This window comes from Chrysemys picta, chromosome 8 (assembly GCF_011386835.1).
Source record: "Chrysemys picta bellii isolate R12L10 chromosome 8, ASM1138683v2, whole genome shotgun sequence".
In the NCBI taxonomy this organism is placed as follows: Eukaryota; Metazoa; Chordata; order Testudines; family Emydidae; genus Chrysemys; species Chrysemys picta.
This window is the reverse complement of record NC_088798.1, coordinates 96,613,860-96,639,608: the sequence shown is the minus strand read 5'-3', so window position 1 is coordinate 96,639,608 and position 25,749 is coordinate 96,613,860. Positions and strand designations below refer to the sequence as shown.

Sequence of the window (25,749 nt, the reverse complement as noted above, 5' to 3'; positions counted from 1 at the left end):
TGGGTCACACCAAAGGTCCATCCAGTATCCTGTCTACCGACAGTGGCCAATGCCAGGTGCCCCAGAGGGAATAAACCTAACAGGTAATGATCAAGTGATCTCTCTCTCCTGCCATCCATCTCCACCCTCTGACAAACAGAGGCTAGGGACACTATTCCTTACCCATCCTGGCTAATAGCCATTAATGGACTTAACTAGATAAATTCATGGAGGTTCTCTTTTAAACCCTGTTACAGTCCTAGCTTTCACAACCTCCTCAGGCAAGGAGTTCCACAGGTTGACAAAAAGAGAATTCTGTGAGCCAAGCTAAAAAATAGATGTGCATAGGAGACCAAGAAATTTCTTATCTTTTATTGTGTGTCTTGCCAAAAAAATTTCTCAAATCAGCCTGTACAATTCAGAGGGTAGCAGTACTTCTACAGAGTTGACTTCAGGAGAAACTTGTGAATGCACCAGTCCACTCATCCATTTCTCATTCAGACCAGCAAAAGAAAGCTGCCCCTGTGAATTTTTCTTCAAAACAATGATTGGATATTCTTCCTTAGTTTGATTACCTCACTGAAATGCATCCTAGATTATATACCCCCAACTATATCAATTAAGGGTTTTTCTTTCAGTACCCAGCGATAAATCTTCAGACATCCTGAGAAATGAGATGGATTCTGAGTTTCTTTCAACACTTGAATTCATTTATTTGGTCTCTGAAGATTTTCATTGCATATTCAGATGATCCAGAACATCTGCCAGGGTTCCTCAAACCATCGTTATCATAGAATATCAAGGTTGGAAGTGACCTCAGTAGGTCATCTAGTCCAACCCCCTGCTCAAAGCAGGACCAATTCCCAACTAAATCATCCCAGCCAGGGCTTTGTCAAGCCTCACCTTAAAAACCTCTAAGGAAGGAGATTCCACCACCTCCCTAGGTAACCCATTCCAGTGCTTCACCACCTTCCTAATGAAAAAGTTTTTCCTAATATCCAACCTAAACCTCCCCAACTGCAACTTGAGACCATTACTCCTTGTTCTGTCATCAGGTACCACTGAGAACAGTCTAGATCCATCCTCTTTGGAACCCCCTTTCAGGTAGTTGAAAGCAGCTATCAAATCCCCCCTCATTCTTCTCTTCTGCAGACTAAACAATCCCAGTTCCCTCAGCCTCTCCTCATAAGTCATGTGCTCCAGTCCCCTAATCATTTTTGTTGCCCTCCACTGGACTCTTTCCAATTTTTCCACACCCTTCTTGTAGTGTGGGGCCCAAAACTGGACACAGTACTCCAGATAAGGCCTCACCAATGTCGAATAGAGGGGAACGATCATGTCCCTTGATCTGCTGGCAATGCCCCTATTTATACAGCCCAAAATGCGGTTAGCCTTCTTGGCAACAAGGGCACACTGTTGACTCATATCCCGCTTCTCGTCCACTGTAACCCCTAGGTCCTTTTCTGCAGAACTGCTTCCTAGCCATTCGGTCCCTAGTCTGTAACAGTGCATGGGATTCTTCCGTCCTAAGTGCAGGACTCTGCACTTGTCCTTGTTGAACTTCATCAGGTTTCTTTTGGCCCAATCCTCTAATTTGTCTAGGTCCCTCTGTATCCTATCCCTACCCTCCAGCATATCTACTACTCCTCCCAGTTTAGTGTCATTGCAAACTTGCTGAGAGTGCAGTCCACGCCATCCTCCAAATCATTAATGAAGATATTGAACAAAACCGGCCCCAGGACCGACCCCTGGGGCACTCCACTTGAAACCAGCTGCCAACTAGACATGGAGCCGTTGATCACTACCCGTTGAGCCCGACGATCTAGCCAGCTTTCTATCCACCTTATAGTCCATTCATCCAGCCCATACTTCTTTAACTTGCTGGCAAGAATACCGTGGGAGACCGTATCAAAAGCTTTGCTAAAGTCAAGGAATAACACATCCACTGCTTTCCCCTCATCCAGAGAGTCAGTTATCTCCTCATAGAAGGCAATTAGGTTAGTCAGGCATGACTTGCCCTTGGTGAATCCATGCTGACTGTTCCTGATCACTTTCCTCTCCTCTTAGTGCTTCAGAATTGATTCCTTGAGGATCTGCTCCATGGCTTTTCCAGGGACTGAGGTGAGGCTGACTGGCCTGTAGTTCCCCGGATCCTCCTTCTTCCCTTTTTTAAAGATGGGCACTACATTAGCCTTTTTCCAGTCATCCGGGACCTCCCCCAATCACCATGAGTTTTCAAAGATAATGGCCAATGGCTCTGCAATCACATCCGCCAACGTCTTTACCACCCTCGGATGCAGCGCTTCCGGCCCCATGGACTTGTGCTTGTCCAGTTTTTCTAAATAGTCCTGAACCACTTCTTTCTCCACAGAGGGCTGGTCACCTTCTCCCCATACTGTGCTGCCCAGTGCAGCAGTCTGGGAGCTGACCTTGTTCGTGAAGACAGAGGCAAAAAAATCATTGAGTACATTAGCTTTTTCCACATCCTCTGTTACTAGGTTGCCTCCCTCATTCAGTAAGAGGCCCACACTTACTCATCACCATTTGATTGCAAGTAGGAAATTCTGAAAATATATCCCTTCCTTCCTCCCCCTTTTTCTAGGTGAATAACAGCTGAATTCAGTGTCCCACAGTATTTGTGACTCTAAACACATCAGAGCAGAGCACCAGTTTTCATAACCTTCATCACCAGAAACCTCATCAAGAAAAATTCCAGAACAAACAATGCTGCAGATTTGATGTTGATCTAGCTACATGTGCCACAATGGTGATCACAGCATGTGTTACCCTTTTTTAGTACATGGGACTATTTGACAGACTGTCTAGGCGAACAGAGTTCACTTTGCTACAAGTCCTTCCCCAGAGCCCATCCTGGATGGAACAGCAGCATATTAGTGATATCGCTTGTTTTTCCCTTTCTTTTAAATTATTAAAGTATCCTCTACTTGAATTTGCTTCACAGAGATAACAGCACAAAATATCCTCAAGATAGCACAAGCACATTGACACAGATGCACAAAGGAGGAGTATCAACAATGGTAAGTGATTCCAGGCAGTTAATCAATAACCAGAGCACGACAGTCTTCAGGTGTCACTTCAGTGAGGAGCTTGTCTGACACTTCTCATATGTAAGCAAGGAATCTTTTCAATGTCACTGAATGCGTCACTGAATGAATGCCATCCAGTGTCATTTCTGAGCCTGTAAATGGCTGCTTATACCAAGTTAACATCCATGAGTTACTGGTGAATTCTGCAAAAAGAACAGGAGTACTTGTGGCACCTTAGAGACTAACACATTTATTTGAGCATAAGCTTTCGTGGGCTACAGCCTACTTCATCGGATGCATAGAATGGAACATATAGAAAGAAGATCTCTGTATGTATGTATGTACGTATATATATATATACACACACACACACATACATACACACACACACACACACACATACACAGAACATGCAAAGGTGGAAGTTGTCATACCAACTCTAAGAGGCTAATTAATTAAGATGAGCTATTATCCGCAGCTCATCTTAATTATTATTATTAAGCTCATCTTAATTAATTAGCCTATTAGAGTTGATATGGCAACTTCTACCTTTTCATGTTCTCTGTATATATGTATATATCTTCCTACTATATGTTCCATTCTATGCATCCGATGAAGTGGGTCCACAAAAGCTTATGCTCAAAGGTGCCACAAGTACTCCTGTTCTTTTTGCGGATACAAACTAACACGGCTGCTACTCTGAAACCTGGTGAATTCTGCTGAACCATGGAAAGCTTTCATTAACATCCAATTGGCTCTGCTGGAGATTAATCTTCCAAGGAAACCTGTCACTGGTCTGTACTTGAAAAACTGAAGGATGTTTTTTCAGAGCAGTCAGTACACACAGATGCATAACAATGTTTCATGTACATTTCCACTCTTAGCAACCACCATTGCCTCATGCTCATTTAGGAGTTGTGTTGACAATCAGTTAAAAAAAATGAAGGTGAGTCCAAACATCTCAGAGTCAACCTCTCTCTTCCCTCTGTGAAGGCATTTTGTATGTCTGATCCTATGAATCACATACAAAAATTAAAATCCACTCCTGAGTTTACTAATAAACAGCCAAAAATAAATATAAATTTGCAAGTTATTAAACCCAAATTTTCATTATAGAATTCAAGTCATAATAGATACTTCCAAAGTTTTAACCTACTGACACTAAGCATAGCCCAAAGCCTGCCTCTAGCCCAAGGGCTATGTGAGTTTTCCACAAGTTTTCTTGTCCTTATCTGTCCAGAATAAAGGGCTATTTAAAAAAAAAGAACATGCTGAAAGTAGTAAAGAAGAACGAAACTTTAAAGGAAACACTGTCCCTAGATTTTCTATACATTTTAAAATCCCAAACAAACCAAAAGTGCAGCCAATTTTTGGACTAATTCTTCCCCATAAGAGACCTTTGAGAGCCTCTCTGAGCATGGAGAGGCCACTTTTAGGTATGTTATTGCCACTTTTAGGTCTGCTATTGAGTGACCAGGGAGATTAACAGACCTAAAAGTGGTAATTCTTCAACAAAAAAACTTCAAAAACAGACTCCAACATGAAAACAGATACACAGAAGAATGAGGAAAAGAGATATACACACAACATTTTCATACACTTGCAAAATCATATTGCCAAAATATATTATTTCAGGAGTTGCAGAAAAATTATTATTTGTATTTTTATACCAGTGTAGTCTAAGTTTTTAATTTGATTATAACTTTATATATGTGTGTATGTATCTCTCTCTCACACACAAGTGTATTTAATAAACATAAAACAAACATAATTGTTCTATATAGATTGTGTTTATACACGGTGAGCTGTTATTCAGAGTGATTTTGATAGTCTAATGTAATGCATTAAGGTTAAAATGCCTGTTCTGTTACCTGTAGTGCCACTAGTAAAACAGACAATCGACAGATCTTCTGGTCGAGGAGGCTAGAAATACACAAAGAAAACAGGAAAATTAGAGAGTCACAGGCTAGCATCATTATCCTTTGTGCTCACTTCTTTATTGAACCAATCATGTCTCAACCCTATCATTTCATTTTTTTCCTGGAGCTTGCAAAAACACATCATGCAATTCTTCCCCCTAGTACGTATGTCCATTTGATCTAGTTTCCTTCTTTTCCCCTTGGTTTAGGTGCGTTAAAGGAGTGTGCTTTAGTGTGACTAGTCCTTCATGCAAGATCCTTGCCTACTTATAATATGCTACAATATGCTATATTCCCTAATGAAAGAAAACCGCAGCCCTCAAGCTTCTGCATGACAGCTGTTTGAACTACTCGTTTAAAATAATATTTAAGCATTTGGCCCCTTTAGGGGTTAGGAAATCATTTGCTAACAGATCCTGATTTTCTTCATCTGTATTTGTTATTCATGAGTGTCTCACATTTGGGATTAATAATATATAGATGATGAGTTGTTTGAAAACAGCTATTTTCTATTTGTTATTCATGTCATGTGTTGGGTCCTCTAAGTCACATGGCATTTTTTCTGGTCCCTAACTGGATGATAAACTTTTTATTAAGAGGAACAACAACAAATATTGTTCTAATTTCTGGCCGAATGCGCATTCGTTCTAAAAATTAGGGACATTTTGGAATGTACAGGCATTTTCATGAATACTCACAAGCACCAAATACATGCAAGTAACAAATAATAAGACTGTAGGAAATGAAACTCAGCATTTTTACGTTTAAAATATTTGGAAGTCAGGTTTCTGTCTACTATGCATCTAGCCTTAATCTGACAATGTAGTTCATATGTTTAAATGTTTGGGTGCCTTAGTTTTTGGAAGCCCAGTTTGAGACATCTTGGGCCTACCTGTCACTGCTGAGGGCTGCTATCTGCAATTGAAGTCAGTAAGATCGGTGAGTGCTCAGCAGCTATGAATATCAAGCCCTGTGTGTGTCAAGTTGGGCCACCAAGAAGTAACACATCCAGAATTACAAGCCTCTTTTGAATAATTGGCAGTGAGCGCACCCAGCAGTACCACAGTCATTCTTAGTAAAACCATACCTAATTCAACAGCTTTCAAAATGCTCCCAACTGGTGCTGCCGTGGTGCATTTTTCAGTTACAGAAACCCCAACAAGTCTCCAAAGGTGACAGTAGTGGAGGAATCCACTCATATGCAATGGGTAAGCTTTGCTAATTACCATTTAAATAAATTTGACTTAATATTAGAATTTAATCAGGCTACAAACAGCTGGCTCTGCATGGATGACACACGTCATCTTCCACTTGATCAGAAGATAACTCATGACTGTGCCATGGCCACCCATTGTGATTTGTCTTTTCTGGTTATTGTTTTGTTTCCTAAGGAACATTTACTGTGAGTTGACGTGCTGTGGAGTTTAAAATTAGACACAGTGTCACCAAGACCATGAAGATGACTTGTGTCAGCACATGAATCCTATTCTGTAATTCTGCAACTGCTGTTTTAGGGTCCAGTCCTACAGTGTATCAAATTCAATAGGGTAGACCTCTAAAAGAAATTTACATGTGTAAGTGTTTGCAAGACCTGTCTCCTTTTTACTCTATGAGAACACGCTCCCCTCCCCCCAATATGAATGAAACAGCTGTAGTACAAACAAAGCCCTTTGATTCCTAGCATGGCTAGTGACAGTATGCGGAGCACTTTAAATGGTAGTATCAGGGAAATAGGGGGTTTCAGTGCAGTCAGGACATGTTTTCCTTGTGGGGAGATTGTCTTGGAAACAAGGACAGGAGGTGAATAAAAGGGAGTTCTGCTACTAGAGATTACATCAGAGTAATAGCTCTTAGTCTGATTTGTAGGACTGAGTGCTCAGGAATCATACAAGAACAAAATAAGGTAGGAAGAGAAAAAGGAAGAGAAAAGGATTAGGGGATATAACTAATAAAGGGCTGTGGGTGTTTGACCACTAGGCTCTGCTGTAAAAGGCCACTCTCATAAAAGAATGAAAGTTATCCCTTATCCTCAAATACATCACAAGTCTCCTCTGAAATAGAGAGAGGAGGCAATTCACAGATAACAGTAACTTGTCTTTTATAATTACAAGATTTAGAGATGTCCCTATGCAAACCACAAAGGCGGAGTTAATGATTTCAGGGCACAGTCCTGTTGTACACACAGGCAAAACCACTGGGAGTTTTGCCTGAGTAAGGATTGAAGGTATGGACCCTTAATGTCCATCACAATTTTTTTAACACCACAAAACTAATACCAGCCCCAGCTGTAATTCTGTTCTTTGCTTTAGAACAGAGTAAATGAACATGACAGACTGACCAATCCAAGTCCAGCTCTAAACAGGTAGAATAATGAAAGGGGCAATGCTAACAGGGAACTGCTGGATTGCATTGTGCACACCTCATAAATAGTCTCTTCTCTAGTGAAAGGTGCTTAGGGTCCAATCCAAACCCAGTGAAGTCAACAGTAGAGCCGCTTGAAATTTTTTCCCTCACAAAAGGTTTTTCCAAAGAGAAAATGCTTTTCAAATGAACCTAGAGTATTCATTTCCAGCCACAAATTTAGCCTGAGGCAGCCACCCAGCCCCAATACTAAACTTATTCCAAACTAGCCAACTGGGATGCACCCTACCTAACCAAAACTAACAAACAAGTCTCAGAGCCAAAGGTAGATTTTGCTGGCCAACACATCTCAACCCTATCTTAGCCGGAACCCAACACCAAATGTCTCAACCTCAGCACCTATAACCACCAAAAGCCAGGATGGCCAAAAGGCGCAAACTCTAAAAACAGAATGTCAACCAACCTCAAGCCTAACTCTGGTCAGAAGCCATTACCACACACCATCACTAGCCCTGCCTAGGAAAAGCAAGAAGGCCCAACCATAATATCCAACCAGACTACTAGCCCCAAACAAGATTTGATCAAGGTAGCTCACTAAAGATAGCAACATAGCCGTGGTAGCAAGGGCAGGAGCACTGGATAGCAGGTTGAGTACATAACAAGAGACTGTACTTGGATAGTTAGACTGTGCTGCCTAATTTTAGCCCAGGGCCCCCTGGCAGGCCCAGCCCTAGACGGGGCCTACCCGCAGGCCTTTACTATTATAGCCTGCCCTCCCGTTCTCATCACGCCCAGTCCTACTCAGAGCCCTATGCTGCCCTACTCCTAATTGTCATCTGGGTCCATGTGCTGGTTCTGACTAGAACCCTCATCTGTGCCCATATATCCAGCCCAGGCCAGCGTTTGAACCTCATTTGTGTAAAGTCAGGCTCCAAAAATCCTGAGATTGGGTTAAAAATCCTGGGATTATAATTTTAAAAAGAGTGTGGTTTTTATTTGCTGCTGGGGTTTAAACCTTTACGATACACTCAGGACATGTTTTCAAGCTTTACTCTGCAATCAGAAAGGCTAAAATTTGCTTTTTTTAAAAAAGGAAAATGGAGATTCTTATGAAATAACATAATAATGGGAGCTGCAGGAGCTGTGGGACACAGGGACATGCTGGCTGCCACTTCCTGCAGCTCCCACTGGCTGGAAACGGCGAACCGAAACCACTGGGAGTTGCGGGGGGCCGTGCCTGCAGGTGGTCGACACAAACAAAATGTCTTGTGGCCCACCAGCAGATTACTCTGATGGGCCGCGTGCCGAAGGTTGCCGACCCCTGGGATAGTAGGTGGGTCCATATTATGATTAGGGTTTGAGTTAGGATTCATGCTGGTTAGCAGTCTGGGGCAAGAAGTAAGGATGGGATCAGTTAGCAGATGTGAACAAGGATTAGGATTGGGGATGGATGGAACTCTCAAACTAGGGTTAGGGATTGGGTTTGTATGTGGACCAGATGAACCTACAGGAATCTAGTCTGAGATGTTTCCAGTTTTTTCTGACTGGCAATCGAGATGTCTTAACTGGAGCCATTAATTATTATTACATTGTTTTTATGCTGCCTTTTTGTTGAATTGTAGCTCATTTGCCTTTCATAAAAGACACTATTAAGTTGATGTCGTTTGAAATCTATTCTAAAGTTAGGAATTTTGTTTAGCAGTTTTTTGAAGATGGTTCGTTTAATTTGTCCTACTTATTCTTACACTTAGCATTCACAAAGCTCTTTAAAGAACACTATAGAATCTCATCCTCTATCATTCCTTCCTTGGGTTTATGTTCTGAAATTCCATTTAAGGATTCAGGGCATATAATTTATGAAGCAAATAACATACATCTCAGCAAATGAGATCCACACTCAGACCATTAGTGGAAGATAATGGAACATCTTTAGGATCCTTCATTGTCAGTCACCTCCTACTGAGAAATATACCAGACACTACATTTAATGAACACACAAACACAGTTCAGGTTTTGTGCACACTCTGGCAAATTATTCTCTTTCATTTGTGAAGTTTGTTTAAAGTAACTACATGCGATTAAAGGTTGGAGGAAAAAAAATGATTGGACTCACCACAGGGACATGCTGACTCTCACGGCCACAAGCCTGAAAGAATATTAACAAAATCATTTCCATTCTAACATATGCAGATTAACGTGCTTGTTAATAAACTGCAAATGACCGAGGAAGCTGGAGACAGAAAGGAAGAGAAAGAACAGGAAAATCCTGCCCTGACATCTCTACAGGATCCAGTTTAAAACAAAGTTTAGTTGCAGTAAAACCTTCGAGAAAAATACATAAAACAGAAGACTCCAGCATAAAAGAGAAAAAATAGCTGATCAATGTGCCTACTAATAATAATGTAACTTTATCCATGAGAAGCAGCTTCTTGCTTTAACTGAACATCCATCTCCTGGGTTTCATCAAATAATATCTGAGCTGATTATTTCTGAGTCTAACATTAAACAAGAGGGATAGGAACTTCACCTCTACTTCCTGCATGGATTGGACGTGAACACCACAACTTTTCCCTCTTTCCTTTAGGTCCTTCTCAAAAGGGTCCATCAGAATAATAGACTTTAAGCCTGGCGTTTCTCTTTTCTCTACATGATCCAGGAGGATTCTGGCTTTTTCTGGTTTGTCACAGATTACTGTGGAAATATCAGCTAAAAAACAAAAACAAAATAATTTTTTAATTTAAATTTAAAACTAGCTGCAGCTTCACAGTAATCTCTGTGAAACTCTGCTAATCAGTCTTCGACAGTCATTTTATATTTATACCATGAGATCTTGGAATATAATATATATTTTCTCTTAGGAAACAAGTACATTTTAGTATTTAACCCTAGTCACCATAAATCAACACTGAACAGAGCACACTACTGTATCTGAAATTGAATGAGTGGTAAGGCAAATATTTGTTTGCAGCACAACGCGCATCAGACCGGCAGCTACAATTATTTTAGGATTCAATTAAAAATATTAAAACTGCAGAAAAAAAATAAACCTGAATGGTATGAAGTGGTTGTTAGAAATTCAAAGCCAAAATGATAAAAGGAACAGCTAGTAGCACTGAGATAATTCTCCTCCCTGGAATGATCTTGTCAGTGGCTGGTTGCTGTTATGATCCTGAGCTATCCTGCAGCCACAGAAATCACAGCAAAGCTCTCCTTGAGCCAAGTTGAAATGCACACTGGGCCAAACCCTGGTCCCACTGAAGTCAATAAAAAAAGCTCTTGCTGTCCTCAATTGGAACTGGCCATCTGTGTAACATGTAAGATGCAGTGGAAAGAAAGGGCATAAAAAGAGAAAGGACATTTAAAAAAAGGAATAAATACATCCTCAACTTGTGTCCGCGGTTAATTGTAAATTGACAGTTTGCACCCACTGAGGATCTGGCCCATTCTTTAAAAATATACATCAACTGAGTCTCCAGACATCTCGAGGAAAGTGATTTTAGAACAAAGAAACCTCCCTTCTGAGAAAGCAGTGTGTGTTCAGGATTCTCATTTTCATATGGCATATAAAGTTAGATGCCACTAAAAATCTGCCCTGCTTTTGCATTAGTACAGTTCAGACCAGTCCCTACAAAACAACCGTACAGCCTTGTGTTCGGCTTTTGGGTACAAGACAAAATCTTTAGATTTTACTCTTACGGTCCTAAGCCCTGATCTTGCAAAGTTTGAAGAAGGGGCTTAACTTTAAGCTTGTGAGTTGTCCCATCGGCTTCGATGCTTAAAGTTAAGCATGTGCTTAAGTGCTTTGCAGGATTGGGACCCTAGAACCTTAAAATTTGTAGGGAGAGAATCTCATTTTTTATGAGAAGTCTATTACATAATAGAATTTACCCTGCCAGGCAGAAATCCCAGTAAGACCGGTGCAATGTTAAGGCTCAAGACCCATAATGTTCAAAGTAAAATACATGCATAAAGTGAGGTTTACTAAATGATAGATTAATTGTTAGCACTTGTCATTGGAACAAAATAAGCAATAATGGGCTAATGTTGTTGCAGGGAAAACGTATTACATATTAGGGAAAACTTATAAACACTACACTCAGTTCATCAGTAGAACAAGCTACAAGATGATGCCTGGCTGGAAATATACAAAGCTTATCCATTTCAGAATAATAAAGCCGGTCCTCCCATGATACATAGAGATATACTATATAACCCAGCTAAGGTTACTTCCAGCTAAAACGATTCACTGAGCCAAAGCATCTGCCTTTAGGAAAGCAGAAGAGAAATCAGTCATTCTGCATAACAAGAATGATTTTCTGAGAACCTCAATGATATTTATGCATGTCTGTTTTTACCTGTGTTGATAATGTAACGAATGGCTCCATGGCCTAATGTGTCATACAGGGGGACCACCACCATAGAATAGGTATAACAAGCCAGCTCAGAAATGATCCACTGGAAGGAGATTTTACAAAGAGAAAAGGGGTAAGGGAAGGGGAGTGATTAAAACACTTAATGAGATTAAATTTTAAAGTGAGATCAAAACTCAAGAATATTGTTAACACTGCATGAGGTTACAGCAACATCTCACCTCTGGACGGTTTTGTGCAAAGACCCCAATAAACTGACTTGCTGATGGTTTACATCCCTGTTGGAGTAACCCTGATCCTAAAGCTTCTGCTCTTTCAGAGACCTAGAAGTGGGAGAAAAATGGATAAGAGAGAGGAATGTAAGCAGCAGACACAAATGAAACCTAATCTACAGTGGTGGGCTCTAATATTCGTTTGTTGGATAACACATAAAACAGACTCCGGTCGCCTGTAGCCATTAAAGAATCCATGACACTTTTGGCATTCACCTTAGTGCCCTGGCTAAATTCCAACCCGAGCAATTCAATTCTGCTTACTTAAAACTCCCCCATCACGTGAAATTGTTATGGTGCTCTTTATTTCTGGTCTTAGAGCTAATCAGTAGTTTATTTATTTCAGTGTGCATAATGCTTTGGTGCTATTACATGGCCTCCCCACCCAGAAGTGGCTGCATTTCAGTGGTGAGTGAGGCAAAATAATCACATTTGATCAAATCTGTACACCTTGCACATGAGTATGCCCACTGAAATCAGTGGAACTACTTCCACGAGTGAAGCCATCAGGATTCAACCCAGGGTTTGTAATTCCCCAAAGCTTTGGCTTGCGAAAGATGCTCTGTAAATCAATACTACTAGTAGTCAACACTAAGCTCCCAATCCTGCTAAGTGCTGAGACAGCTCAATGGAAGTGAAGAGTGCGGATAGCAGCTGCCAAAAGGTGTGCAGCATCTGGGAGGATCCTGGCGCAAATGAAAACTAGCAGGTAATTGAAAGTGGTAAAATAATACATGATCATAACCCTCCCCCCCCCCCCCCGGATAGTATTAGGAGGTTTCTTTTAAAAACAGCTATGTTTAGACAGTAAGGATAATGATTCTTTGGTGAAACAATGATTCATGATAACCTCACCTCTTTATACGACAACCATTGGTAAGGCTGCTTGGGCTTTCTGAATCCTAGACAGGGGCCATTCTCTAAACAAAATAAACAGATTACAAAGTTATGGGGGTCTTAGAGCCAAGTGCTAATGAATGATAGGGCCCTGAGCACCTTAACAGTAGGAGGTTGCTCTTAAAGAACATCCATTGTTGTTATCAAGGTCAATCCATGTTTCTCTGAGGCAGAGTTCACACAGAGTGCTACCAGATTAAAAAGGAAGACAGCCCTGTATAATGGGGCACTGGATTATGGACCATTTTGAGCCTTCATTCAAAATCGCAGAGGTGGTGTTGACATTGAGCAGGCCCAGTGCCCTGTTAAACCAGCTTTTCCTGAAGACAGTGTGAACATCATTATCTGATAAGGGCTTTCATCCCAAATGTCACCTCCCACAGGTCTGGCTGCCCTTTCATTGAAGCCCTAGGAAGTCAAAATTATTCCGAATAAAAATGCACTTCTCTGGAGGAGGAGTGGAGAACATAAGCGTCTCACTGTAGAAAAGAAGACAGCAATACTTGGAATGTTAAATTGCCTTTTTTCCCCGAACCTCACCACACATAACCCACCTGTAGGGTGACCAGACAGCAAGTGAAAAATCGGGACAGGTGTTGGGGGGTAATAGGAGCCTATATAAGAAAAAGACCCCAAAATTGGGACTGTCCCTATAAAATCAGGACATCTGGTCACCCTACCCACCTGTCTTCCGAGGTACTTACATGTGCCTCATCACCAGAGTAACAAACTGCATCATATACAGCAGTTATTCTGTTGAGGGTTCTGGTGGCACTAAAACACCAACCATTTCAGAACAAAGCTCATGTGTTTTGTTCAAGTCCAAAAAGGATCACAGCAAGGGCCCCAGTAAATCTGTGGCCAGGAGCCTAGATACTCAGACCGTAAGCTTTTTGGGGCAGGTCTTTTTGTCCTGTGTTTGCACAGCACCTAGCACAAGGGGTCCTGGTCCATAACTAGGGCTCCTAGGGACTATGGAAATACAAATAATAATAAAAAATAATGACACTTCAGGGTACCAGACAGGAAACGCCCAGAAAGCTTCAAATACATGTTAAATATAAAGGTTTTTACTGAATTTAATGTAGAACTGATACAGTATTCCAGGTGTCATTTAATTTTATACTGAATGTAATTAAATGTACCCTGCCTGTACATTTAATTTTCAATGTACTGCAAAATTTTGTATTAAAAACTCATAACTGCTTTGTAAAAGTTATCAAGGCTGGGGGGTTTGGCATCTGGGAAGGCATGGGAGGCAATTGAGGACTAAGGGACTCATTTACTAGGTGTTCCTGCTAAACCATCAGTTACCAGTGTTGCCATTTAAACCGTCATCATTAGGTTTCAAAGTTAACATCTCACAGAGACGAGGGCAAGATCACACACCTCTCAAAGCTATTGTTTCAGGTTGTCTGCAGACTCAGGCAGGCATCGCTATGCTGGTTTATACTTGGTTCAAGTTTGAAAGGCCCCTCCCGCCCCCAACCAGGAAAGCTAGAAACCTTTTTTCTTGACATCAGTGCTTAGATTCCAAGGGACAATTCTGCAACGTGAGACAGAGTCTGAGGCAAATTCCATCGTGCAGTTCACAGGGCTCTGACTAGAACCTGTACTTGCACGCATTCCTTTCACTTAGTCCGTACATTACATCCCCTTCACCTCCCTTTCTCTCACCCCTGTTCCTGTTCCTCTTCTCCTCAGCTTATCACATCAAACGTTATTTATGTATTTACATTTTTAAGATTTTTCACCTTAAACTTCAGGTGCAGTAAAAAAGAACAAAAAGGTGTCGAGCCCAGTTTATTTATATAAAGATGGGGAAACTGAGAAACAGAATTTAAACATTCAGGTTGTGTGTGGTCAATGTTATAGTTGGCATTAGGACTCTGGAATTCACAGCTTCCAGTTCAAGACCTCTCTGACTCAAAAAACCCATCTTATCAGGACCTGTGTTTGCAAAGTCCTCATTAATAAAATTTTCAGGGACTTTCCCCCTCCCTGCTCCTTTTGTGCTCTTGCAAGGCTCTGATAGGAAAAGCTGGTACTTAGGGTACGTCCAGACTACCTGCCGTATCGGCGGGTAGCAATCAATTTATCGGGGATCGATATATCGTGTCTCGTTAAGACATGATATATCGATCCCCGAACGCACTCCCCGTCGACTCCGGAACTCCACCGGAGCGAGCGGCGGTAGTGGAGTCGACAGGGGAGCCACGGCCGTCGATCCCGCGCCGTGAGGATGGGAGGTAAGTCGGAATAAGATATGTCTACTTCAGCTATGATATTCCCGTAGCTGAAGTTGCGTATCTTACATCAACACCCTCCCCCCCAGTGTAGACCAGGCCTCAGAAGGGACTTTAAGAGTCATCATTTTGGAGCTACTCGGACTCTCCCCTACTCCTGGCTCCTAGTGCCCTATCCACTGGACCAGTCCTGCCATACCAAAAATCACAGTTCAAATAAAGGAATGCGGACAAAAAATGTTTAATAATTCTAACCATCTAAACCAGCAGTTGGCAGGGTTTGTATCAACTGTAATTTTTAATAGCACTAACATGATGCTTTCTTGAGGACATTTCAAGCTACAAAATTAGTGTCAACCTAGGCCAGAGAGAGATTTATTCCTTGCTTCCTTTAGTTTAATTACTGCAAGATAAATATATTGTTTCTGCTTTCTGTTCCCTGTATGCTGTAGCCACTGTTTTATCCCTAGACAATAAAAACAGCACTTTTTACAGTTAAGTGTGTCAGATGTAGGTCATCTGAGAAAGATCAGCTGTGGAAGGGGTGTAGTTCATTTGCCAAGCTATGCAGATGGGACCTTGCGAAATTTCTGCCATTTACCCAAGCAGGGTCTAATGCAGGCCTTCTGCATGTGGAACTCCACAGTCATTGCCAGGGGCAGCTGCAGGAGCTCAGCAGCTCTGGAAACCAAACTACTTATTCAGGTGCTTAAATAGGAATGTAGGTGCCCAAGCTTAAAAACGGTGGCCACAGGATAACATCTTCTAAAGTGCCAAAGTGATGTAAGTGTTTATGAAGGCCAATAGGATGTAGGGGCCTAAGCCATTTTGCCACTTTTGGAGATTCACCCACACTCCCCACTTCAGTAAAAATACCCTGGCTTCCATGCTTGCTGTAGCCTGTGAAGCTCTTCCATGGCTGGATGCTGGTTTCTGCAGTTAAGAAGCGGAGTATGGCCTGAATTTGCTTCACTTCTGCACTCAAAAATCCTACAGGTCCACATTTTTGGGGGCCAGTTGTTCCCCTAGCCAGCAAGGCCCAAAGGTCAACAGCAGAGCTCTTATTGACTTCACTGGGAGCAGGATTAAGCCCCAATCTGTACAGCTGTTTTCTCCAAAGACAACAGACCCAATTCTACCCTCTGACCAGCGCTGAGATAGCAGCATTGAGGGACTAAAGCCCAGTGGGGTTTTAGTCAATATAATGATCTTTACATATCATCATCTCTTACCAGATATGTTAAATCCCCTTCTAAATACTTCATACATTGTCCTTGCATCATCATAGTAGTGAGTTAATAATTCTGTGCTGTCACCTATCACGGACCGCCGAGCTCCTTCCCAGCCCTATGGAAACCAAAACAACATATAAGGATCAGATCAGAACCTTTTGAAAGAGAGAGACTAAAAAACCAAGCAAACCCAGAACAACCATCTTTGGAACTGTCCCATAGTGCAGTACTTAGGCTACGACAGCCTGAGCATTAAATGCATTATGAGGCAAGTTGGCATCATAAACCTAGAGGTGGATAGAACTTAATCATGAATCTGCCATAATCTTATATTAGAACCTGCATGACGGATTAGCCTGCAAATTACAGGCGCTCTAATATTTTTTGTGGGGAAACATATTGAATTATATTCCTGTGTTAGCCTCGACATAAATATTTGCTTTTGTCTAAAACTGTACAAAAGTCAGACAGGTGGGTTTGTTGTGATTTTCCTTAACCCACCAAAAAAATCCCCGCTGTTCTGTTTCTGTAAAAATAAAATATCCAAGCCAAGCCATAAGGGCCTTTATAAAATGAAACACAAAACACAGCCTATGGGATTCACTTTGTAAGCACATTTATGCTTCACTCATAAATGCATTTCTTTAAGTAAAAACAAAGGAAAACAACAACTGAGCCCCAAGCCTACTGACTAATTAGACTCCTGGGCTTTTGTGTTTGCCCAGAGATACTAATGCACTTGCACCAGCTTCACCACCGATATTGCTCTCCAGCCGTGCCCCAAGGATCTTAGCCCATTCCTTCCCTCCAAGGCTCTAGATGATTGTATAGCTTTCTTGCTCTCTCCTAGTACGTGGAACAAGAATCTTTACATGCTCATCATTTAGAGCAGTTATAGGTTTTATTCACAGATTGAAATTAGAGACTAATGTTTCTAGTCTCAACTATCATTTAAATAGCTCATATGCTAATGGAAATATTTTAGGCTGATTTAGAAGGAACAGACTAGAAAACAAAGCCCCTCAAATTGCACTGAATCTCCCTTACACCCCCTATCCTCTCCCCCCCCCCCCAGAGAAATCTCCTGTGTTTTCATGATAGGGAGCAAATTTCCATTTCATGTCTCTCGTTGCTTTAAACAGAGTTTGATTAAAACTGATTTGACATTTTTTAGTTAGAGGATGAAAAAAATGTAATCCCTTTGGTTGGTTTCAGCCTAGCTTTGCTCTCCTTTAAGAGTGCTACATTTTAAAAAATGAAGAATTGAAGGTGTTCAGGACATTATTTTAAAAAAATAATTCAATAACATAAATGTTGTGCATTTATAGTCCATCCGTCATTCAGAAGGATTTCAGAATGCTTTTTTATGAACTTCACACCAGAATTCACCACTGACATGCAGCCATTTCTATTCAGCAGCTGCTGTATTCTATCCCAGAAACATTATACAAGAATGAATGATCCAAAACGTCTTATCCATTTCAAAATGGAGAGGAAATGCAAGGAGGCAAAATGTAATTAATTAATCAGTCTAAAATTTGCTCAGCTCCCGGGCGTTATCATACCGTACCCTTGTAAAAGTTGCCCTGAGTTTTTTTGTTTTTTTTTAAATGGTCTGACTTAATTGCACATCTTGGCCTTATGGAATTCAATGGTAGTTTTGTGATTAGCTTCAGTAGGGCTAGGATTTCACCCTTTATAGAATCATAGAATATCAGAGTTGGAATGGACCTCAGGAGGTCATCTAGTCCAACCCCCTGCTCAAAGCAGGACCAATCCCCAGACAGATTTTTGCCCCAGATCCCTAAATGGCCCCCTCAAGGATTGAACTCACAACCTTGGATTTAGCAGGCTAATGCTCAAACCACTGAGCTATCCCTCCATATCTAGAAGACTTCATTGGCGTCAGCACTAGGGTGACCAGACAGCAAGTGTGAAAAATCAGGACAGGGGTGGGGCGTAATAGGCTGCTCTATAAGAAAAAAGCCTCAAATATCGGGACTGTCCCTATAAAATCGGGACATCTGGTCACCCTAATCAGCACAGCACCTGCTAATGCAATGGGTTGAGCACTGGCTGTAGGCTGACCAGACAGCAAGTGTGAAAAATCAGGACGGGGGTGGGACGTAATAGGCTGCTATATAAGAAAAAGCCTCAAATATTGGGACTGTCCCTATAAAATCGGGACATCTGATCACTCTAATCAGCACAGCACCTGCTAATGCAATGGGTTGAGCACTGGCTCTAGGCTGACCAGATAGCAAGTGTGAAAAATTGAGACAGGGATGGGGGTTATTAGGTGCCTATCTAAGAAAAAATCCCAAATATTGGGACTGTCCCTATAAAATCGGGACATCTGGTCACCCTAACTGGCTCAGTACTGACTCAGAATGAAAAATGACAGCTGCTGAATCATCAACATCCTTACAGAAGAATGCTTTTACTTTGGGAGTTTCCAATCCAAGTACGTTAGTCTTAACTCTGTTTAACTTGCACTATCTGGCTGTAGGTACAGTCATATCTTTAAAACCGGCTAGTCCATATTTTTGGAAACATTGCACCAGCTCTGCACTAATGTATAGATATAACCAATCCACAGGAGCAACTCACAGATCTCTGGTTTGACACAGTTCTCTAAAAATCAGTAGTAAAAATTCAACCCCTAGTCAGACTACTGGGACATAGGTTTGTTTACAGGGCAATGCTGTGAGGTGTTTACTTTTTGAATAATTCATATACTTGAAGATCAGAAGGGACCATTATGATGATCTAGTCTGACTCCCACATAGCACAAGCCAAAGAACCTCACCCAATGGTATCTGCATCAAGCCCATAGCTTGTGTGTGAGCTATATGCTATCGTTAAGATAGGATCTCTTTCTAAAAGTCTCCAAGTGATGAAGAACCCACCACACTCCTGAGTACATTGTTTTAGTGGTTAATTACCCTCACTGGTAAAATTTTGTGCTATATTTCCAGTCTGAATTATTTTAAGTTCAGCTTTCAGCCATTGGCAACAGAGAGTCCTGTGGCACCTTTAAGACTAACAGATGTATTGGAGCATAAGCTTTCGTGGGTGAATACCCACTTCGTCAGATGCATGCGAAAGCTTTCACCCATGAAAACTTATCCTCCAATGCATCTGTTAGTCTTAAAGGTGCCACAGGACTCTCTGTTGCTTTTTACAGATCCAGACTAACATGGCTACCCCTCTGATACTTTCAGCCATTGGATAGTGTTGAATTCAAGACCAACTCCCACAAGGAGCGTTGCTATAGCTAGTGAACACACAAAGTACAAAATAGTAACTCTGACAAAAATCAATAAAGCCAAACTGAAGTTTTGAGAGGTTCTATATACCTATTCTACACTAATAACTATTCTAGCATCGATGAAGCTTGCAGAAGGCAGAACATCTTTTTCTTCTTGTACTTGATTTTGGACTTCAAAACAGCATTGACGATAACTATGGGACAGAAAATAATCCAGTCTTTCTGGAATAGGTATCTTTTTAAAAAAAATGTAATAGAACTAAGTAACTGATTTTAGTGCTGATCAAAACAGGCTAGTTGTTTTTTGTGGGAAATTTTAATGATTTTGTTTGTTTTCAGGAAATTTCCCTCATGAAATTTCAGTTTTTCAATTAACAACCAAAAGTCAAATATTTTTTAGTTTACAGTAAAAATGTTCAGTTAGCAAAACCCAACTTTTCTTTATACAAAAACAAACAAAGCCCCCTACCCCCCCATTTTTGCTATTTTTTCCATGAAAACTTTTCTTTTGGGCAAAAGCTGTTTTTCATGAAAAAAAATGTTCTGACCAACTCAAATAATTGAATATAAAGGCCTTGATCCTGCAAACACTTACAGATGTGCTTAGCTTTACTACCATGAGCAGTGCCACTGAAGTCAGTGGAACTACTCATGATAGTAACATTAAGTACACGCGTAGTTGCCTGCAGGACCATAGTTTGGACCTATCTGTCAAATTCAGTCCTGGCATAAGAGCGCATAGCTCCTACTGACTCCAAATGGAGGTGCACCTGTTACCCCCAAACTGAATTTGATCCCAAAAGTTCAAAGAAACAGTCTGATTCAAATTTCCACCCTCATACAAGAGAAAGGTACCTCAGCATGCTATCGCTGGCCACCACTGCTTTTGTTTGCTTGGTTATTTTAACTAGTGCAGTAAAAATGAATAGCCCTAGTAGAATCATTACCTTCCTATGACACCACTCAGAGGAGTTTAAAGTCCCAGAAGAATTTGTGTAATGAACTTTAGAATTCATGTAAAATAGTCATTATCTAAAGCCAGAAAGGATCACCAGATCATCTAGTCTGACCTCCTGTGTGAAAACTGCTTTCAGAACAACGTTGGGACAACTCCCACAAAAAATACATGACATTGCATGATTCTCTTGGAGGTAGTTTATGTTTCCCAAAGACCTTTGAAGACGGATTGCTATAAATCTGTAGATGGCATAAGGAAAAATATTTCTGAAAGCTCATTTTACTACTAATGAAAAAAAGCAAAAAGGACACCTGCTTGTAGCCAAGAATTCATAGCTGGAGAGCCTGAGGGATATTGATAATACTGTAAAAAGTGGAGTTTAATGCAGGTTCATCACAGTAGCTCTGTTCTGCAGTGGGAAAGGTGAAAAAATGTAGTGGCGCTGAAGTTTGCCATTCAAAGATAGAGATGATATCTCCTCTATAAGTGCAATATTGCACCCTTTAAAAAAGGGAACATTAAATTGCACCAAGGGGCAAATGCTGACCCCCAGACTTGGTCAATAGATGCAGCAGGGTTAGGAGCAAGTTTGGGGGAGCCCAGACAGATAGTGTTCATCCACCGGTGTACTGTGGCATCTAGGTTCCTGGGAGTTGCCTGCATAGAGTTACATGCAGGGAGAGGTAGTTAGAACAACATGGGAATAGTGGATTTGCTACTATGTGGCTCTACTTCACTCCCTCTTTCAGAGGGACAAAGATACAAGGCAGCTTGTGGGTTTGGGCTCCACTGGAAACAGTGGAAGTTTTGCCATTGGCTACAACGTGATCAGGAGCTAGGCCTTAGTATGGCTCATGCTTCTATTACTCTAGGGAAGTTTACTAGCCTTCCTGATTCACAAATAAATACCATCTCAGGTCCACAGACAGGCCAAGCTCTTGGGAAGATAAGGCGGTTTCCCCATTAAATAATACACTTCCCAGTATGCTCAGCAAAAGTGGACTCTTTGGATTTTTTTGTCACCCACCTCGCCTTTTGGTCTTTTTAGCTTTCCTGTGCTGTTGCCTAATGACAGCCTTCGATAGAGAAAAGATGTTGCTGCATCAGTGATTAAGTTTCCACATAACTCAGATTCCCGTTAAAGCCCTCAAGGACTCAGGTGATGCAAATCAGCTCAACACACATAGTGTCTTCAATGAGGTTGTTCCTCTCATCTGGTGATTACTAGTGTGGATAACCCTGGATTAATCCTTACAACATCCAGTTTCTCTCTCCTTCCATCAGTGAGTACATATAAAATAAAAATACAGGGTAGCAGATATTTTAGATAGGGAATCTCATGGGAATATTATTAGTTTGCCATGTCAATTTCATAACAACTATAACCTGCTTTTTGCAAAGTACTTTCCAAATACTAATTATTTGCACAACACCTGAGTAAGTTAGGCAGGTTTTACTCACTATATGGTACCAGGGTTTAAACCAGGGATCTCAAACTCAAATCACCACGAGGGCCACATGAGGACTAGTACATTGGCCTGAGGGCTGCATCACTGAAACCTCTTCATATAAAGATACAAAAGCCTCCCCCTCTGCCCCTGGCCCTGCCCCCACTCCACCCCTTCCATGAGGCCCTGTGCCTTCCCTGCCCCCATTCCAACCCCTTCCCCAAAGTCCCCACTCCAACTCCACCCCCTCCCTGCCCCGATTCCAAACCCTTCCCCAAATCCCCGCCCCGTCCTGCTTCTTCTCTGCCTCCTCCCCTGAGCGCGCGGCTCCCCACTCTTCCCCCTCCCTCTTGGAAAGTGCTAAGTGCCACCAAACAGCTGTTTGGCAGCAGGAAGCACCTGGAGGTAGGCAGAGGCACGGGGACACAGTGCACTGGGGGAGGAAGGGGGGCGGCGGGTGACAGGAGCTTGGCGGCCGCACGAAATAACTCTGGGGGTGCAGGGAACTTGGCGGGCCACATGTTTGAGACCCCTGGTTTAAACTGAAGCAGAAAGCAGTTAAGTGACTTGCCCCAGGTCATACAGTGTGTCAGAAACATGGCTGTGGAAAGAACCCCAGAGTCCTGGTTCTAATCAGAAGAAAATGCTTCCATGGGAAATATAAAAAAAAAAAATAGGCAAAAGTTTACAAGTAAGTACAGTGAAGTTCTCTTAAAGGGGAACCTGCTAGACGGACAAACATAATAAGAATCTAAAGGTTAATGACAGATGTCTCAATTTTGAATACGAGTTTGACTGGAGATGCTTTTCTTGGAAGTTCTCGCACTTTAACATGGGTAGTTTCTTTAGACCTCAAGGCGCCTTAACAGCATCAAGATGAATAAATACTCAACCTCAGGTTTGGGTTAAAGCATAATTTTTTACAGTATCACTGAGCATACAGCAGCCACCATTACAGAGTTAGCATTGCACAGTGGTATGTGAGATTATAATTACCATCTGTGGGAACAGTAAACCTTGGTTTTTTAGCGGCTTGTATGTAATTTTTCAGTGCTTCATGGTCAAGCCAGGCTAAAACTGGAGGAATTCAGTAGGGATTAAATTCATGCCTTGGATGTTAGTTTTCCAGGAGTTTAAAAGGAAGGAACAAAGTGGGTCAAATTAATCTGTGGTGTAACAGACTGTGAACCATTGTCCAGCATGGAACAATACAGCACCCACCACAAATAGCTAGGGCCTGATTCTCAACAGCCTTGCAGCCATGCACACCCATGCAAAGGGGGCGTAAAAAGGTACGCTTCTGATTCAGTAGCACTCTGCATGGGTGTGAATTACTGTACAAGGGACCTGGCCGTGGTGACGTAGTCCATGGAATCTAGCCAGCCCAGCCAAACCTCTGCATTCATAAGGGTTAATTTTTTATTGGTTGAAGGGTATAAATAATGCTAGCCTTACCTCAACTTCTTCTGACTGCATCAAGAGGTCACATGGTGGCTTCAAAGCCTTTGGCCGGCTAGCAAACCAGTATGCGATCACAGCTGCAAAGGCACCAATGCCAACTAAGGTGGTAGCTGGCAAGCTGTGGAAAAACTGGCTGAAGTCGTCAAACTCGGGCAGCCGCAGGCTCCTCAGGATTTCCTGTGCTTGCATCTTTTCAAAGATTGAAAGGGCAAATTCTGCAGGAGCCAAAGGAAAAGAATGAGTTAATGCGACAGGATTAACAGACATAGGCCATAACATTTGCCATACTTCTAAGGGAACGTAGGCAAGGAAAGGCAGTTCTCTCTTTACCTTTTATAAACATACTGCTATGCTGACCCAGAAACAGAGCTGTCTACAAAAAAGAAGAAAAAAGTCACAGCTACAAAAGAATGGCACAGAGCAAAAAGCGTAATTAGCATCACAGCAAGAGGAACTGTGTATATTTAGAATGTTCTGTGTCTGAAACATGTATCGAAAGCCCCCTGGCTCTGCTTGAAACCAGACCCTTACTTACAAAGGCAGAGAGACTGAGGCAGCTGACTGCTAGAAGAGATGCCTTTAACGTGCCTGGGTTTTTTTCCATTTCAAATATGCTTAGCACTGGTGATAATCACATGATAACTTAAAGTGGCAGCGTGCACTCTGCAAAAGGATGCGTCGCTTTTGTCAACAAGAGGATCTTGAATATTCCACACTTCGTAGTCATTACGGAGATGCAGAGTTTTTTAAAATGACTATAAGAATTTAGCAGCAGCTATTTAAAGCTGCAACTTTTTCTTTTTACTTTGTGAGCCAACGTCTTTCAGGAAGCCTGTAATTTTTCTCCCACCTCTAACTCAAGGTGCTGACATCTGTGGGCCCCTGATTACTGGGCTGTCGTAAGTAAAACAGAAATAAAATTAGCACTCTCTCCATTTCTTCTTTCCCAGCCTGCAGGAGAAATGACCTGATTAGTTTGTGTGTTGGTTTTTGCATGTATCTGAAGAACAAATTGAAAGGAAGCCGAGTCAAAGAGATGAGTTTTGCATTTAGTTTTGATGTGGTGCATTCTAATCTCTTGTAGCAGTGAGTTCCAGAGTCTAGGTCCAGTTCCTGTGAGAGTTCTAGTTCCTGTGCTCTTGAGCTTTCCCCTGATTGGTCAACAGTTTCATTGTTTGGGTGGAAGATAGCTCCTGTCATGGGCGGTCCTGGCTGCAGTTGTAGAGGTGATTTCCCAGTTAGCGAGGGCCGATCTAACTGTGAGCTTTGAATATTAAGAGACAGATCTTGAACTGGACTCCACATGCTTTGGGGAACAAGTGCAAGGAGCAGATCACCAAAGTTATGTGTTTATGCATCCCATGCTGCTCAGCCAATGGGCTATTGTGCTTTGTACCACCGGAAGCTTTTTCAGGCTCTTTGGCTTCATTTCTACGTGTAATGAGGTGCAATAAATCAAGCCTGAAGGTTAGGAATGTGAACATAAGAACAGTCATACTGGGTCAGACTAATGGTCCATGAAGCCCAGTATCCTGTCTTCTGACAGAGGCTGGTGCCAGATGCGTCAGAGGGAATGAACAGAATAGGGCAATTTATCGAGTGATCCATCCCCTGTTGTCCAGTCTTAGCTTCTGGTAGTCAGAGGTTTAGGGAAATCCAGAGCATAAAGTTGCATCCCTGACCATCCTGGCTAATAGTCATTGACGGACCTACCGTCCAAGAACTTGTCGAATTCTTTTTTGAACCTGGTTATAGTTTTGGCCTTTACAACATCCCCTGTGAATGAGTTCCAGAGGTTGACTGTGCGTTAAGTGAAGAACAACTTCCTTTTGTTTCTTTTAAACCTGCTGCCTATTAATTCCATTGGTGACTCCTGGTTCTTGTGTTATGTGAAGGGATAAATAACACTTCTCTATTCTCTTTCTCTACACCATTCAGGATTTTATAGACCTCTATCATATACCCCCTCTTCCCCCCCAATCATCTCTTTTCTAAGCTGAATAGTCCCAGTCTTTTTAACATCTCCTCATATAGAAGCTATTCCATACCCTTAATCATTTTTTGTTGGCCTTCTCACTACTTTTTCCAATTCTAATATATCTTTTCTGAGATAGGGCGACAAGAACTGCATGCAGTATTCAAGGTGTGGGTATACCACAGATTAATATAGTGGCATTATCTATCCCTTTCCTAATTGTTCCTCACATTGTTCACTTTTTCGACTGCCACTGCACACTGAGCAGGTGTTGTCAGAGAACTATCCACGATGACTCCAAGATCCCTTTCTC

The 25,749-nt window shown here is 41.7% G+C and overlaps 1 protein-coding gene across 16 annotated transcripts in view; it reads right to left on the bottom strand.

Moving 5' to 3' along the window:
- Positions 1 to 25,749, bottom strand: part of ACSL6 (acyl-CoA synthetase long chain family member 6) — a 115,434-nt gene that overhangs the window by 27,631 nt on the left and 62,054 nt on the right. For 8 of the 16 annotated variants that reach the window (XR_010589894.1, XR_010589896.1, XM_042850027.2 and 5 more), the window contains exons 2-9: positions 23,456 to 23,676; positions 16,324 to 16,438; positions 12,804 to 12,868; positions 11,898 to 11,999; positions 11,662 to 11,761; positions 9,834 to 10,012; positions 9,420 to 9,452; positions 4,898 to 4,949 (exon numbers count right to left, since the gene is read on the bottom strand). Coding sequence is in view for 12 of the 16 variants with exons in the window: in XM_005297890.5 (XP_005297947.2) it covers positions 4,898 to 4,949; positions 9,420 to 9,452; positions 9,834 to 10,012; positions 11,662 to 11,761; positions 11,898 to 11,999; positions 12,804 to 12,868; positions 16,324 to 16,438; positions 23,456 to 23,676 (867 nt within the window). In the remaining 4 variants the exon portion in view is untranslated. Of the gene's footprint in view, positions 1 to 4,897; positions 4,950 to 9,419; positions 9,453 to 9,833; positions 10,013 to 11,661; positions 11,762 to 11,897; positions 12,000 to 12,803; positions 12,869 to 16,323; positions 16,439 to 21,579; positions 21,827 to 23,455; positions 23,677 to 23,791; positions 23,835 to 25,749 lie in introns of those variants that run through there. The other 8 variants (XR_010589897.1, XR_010589895.1, XM_042850024.2 and 5 more) reach the window with 2 other exon arrangements.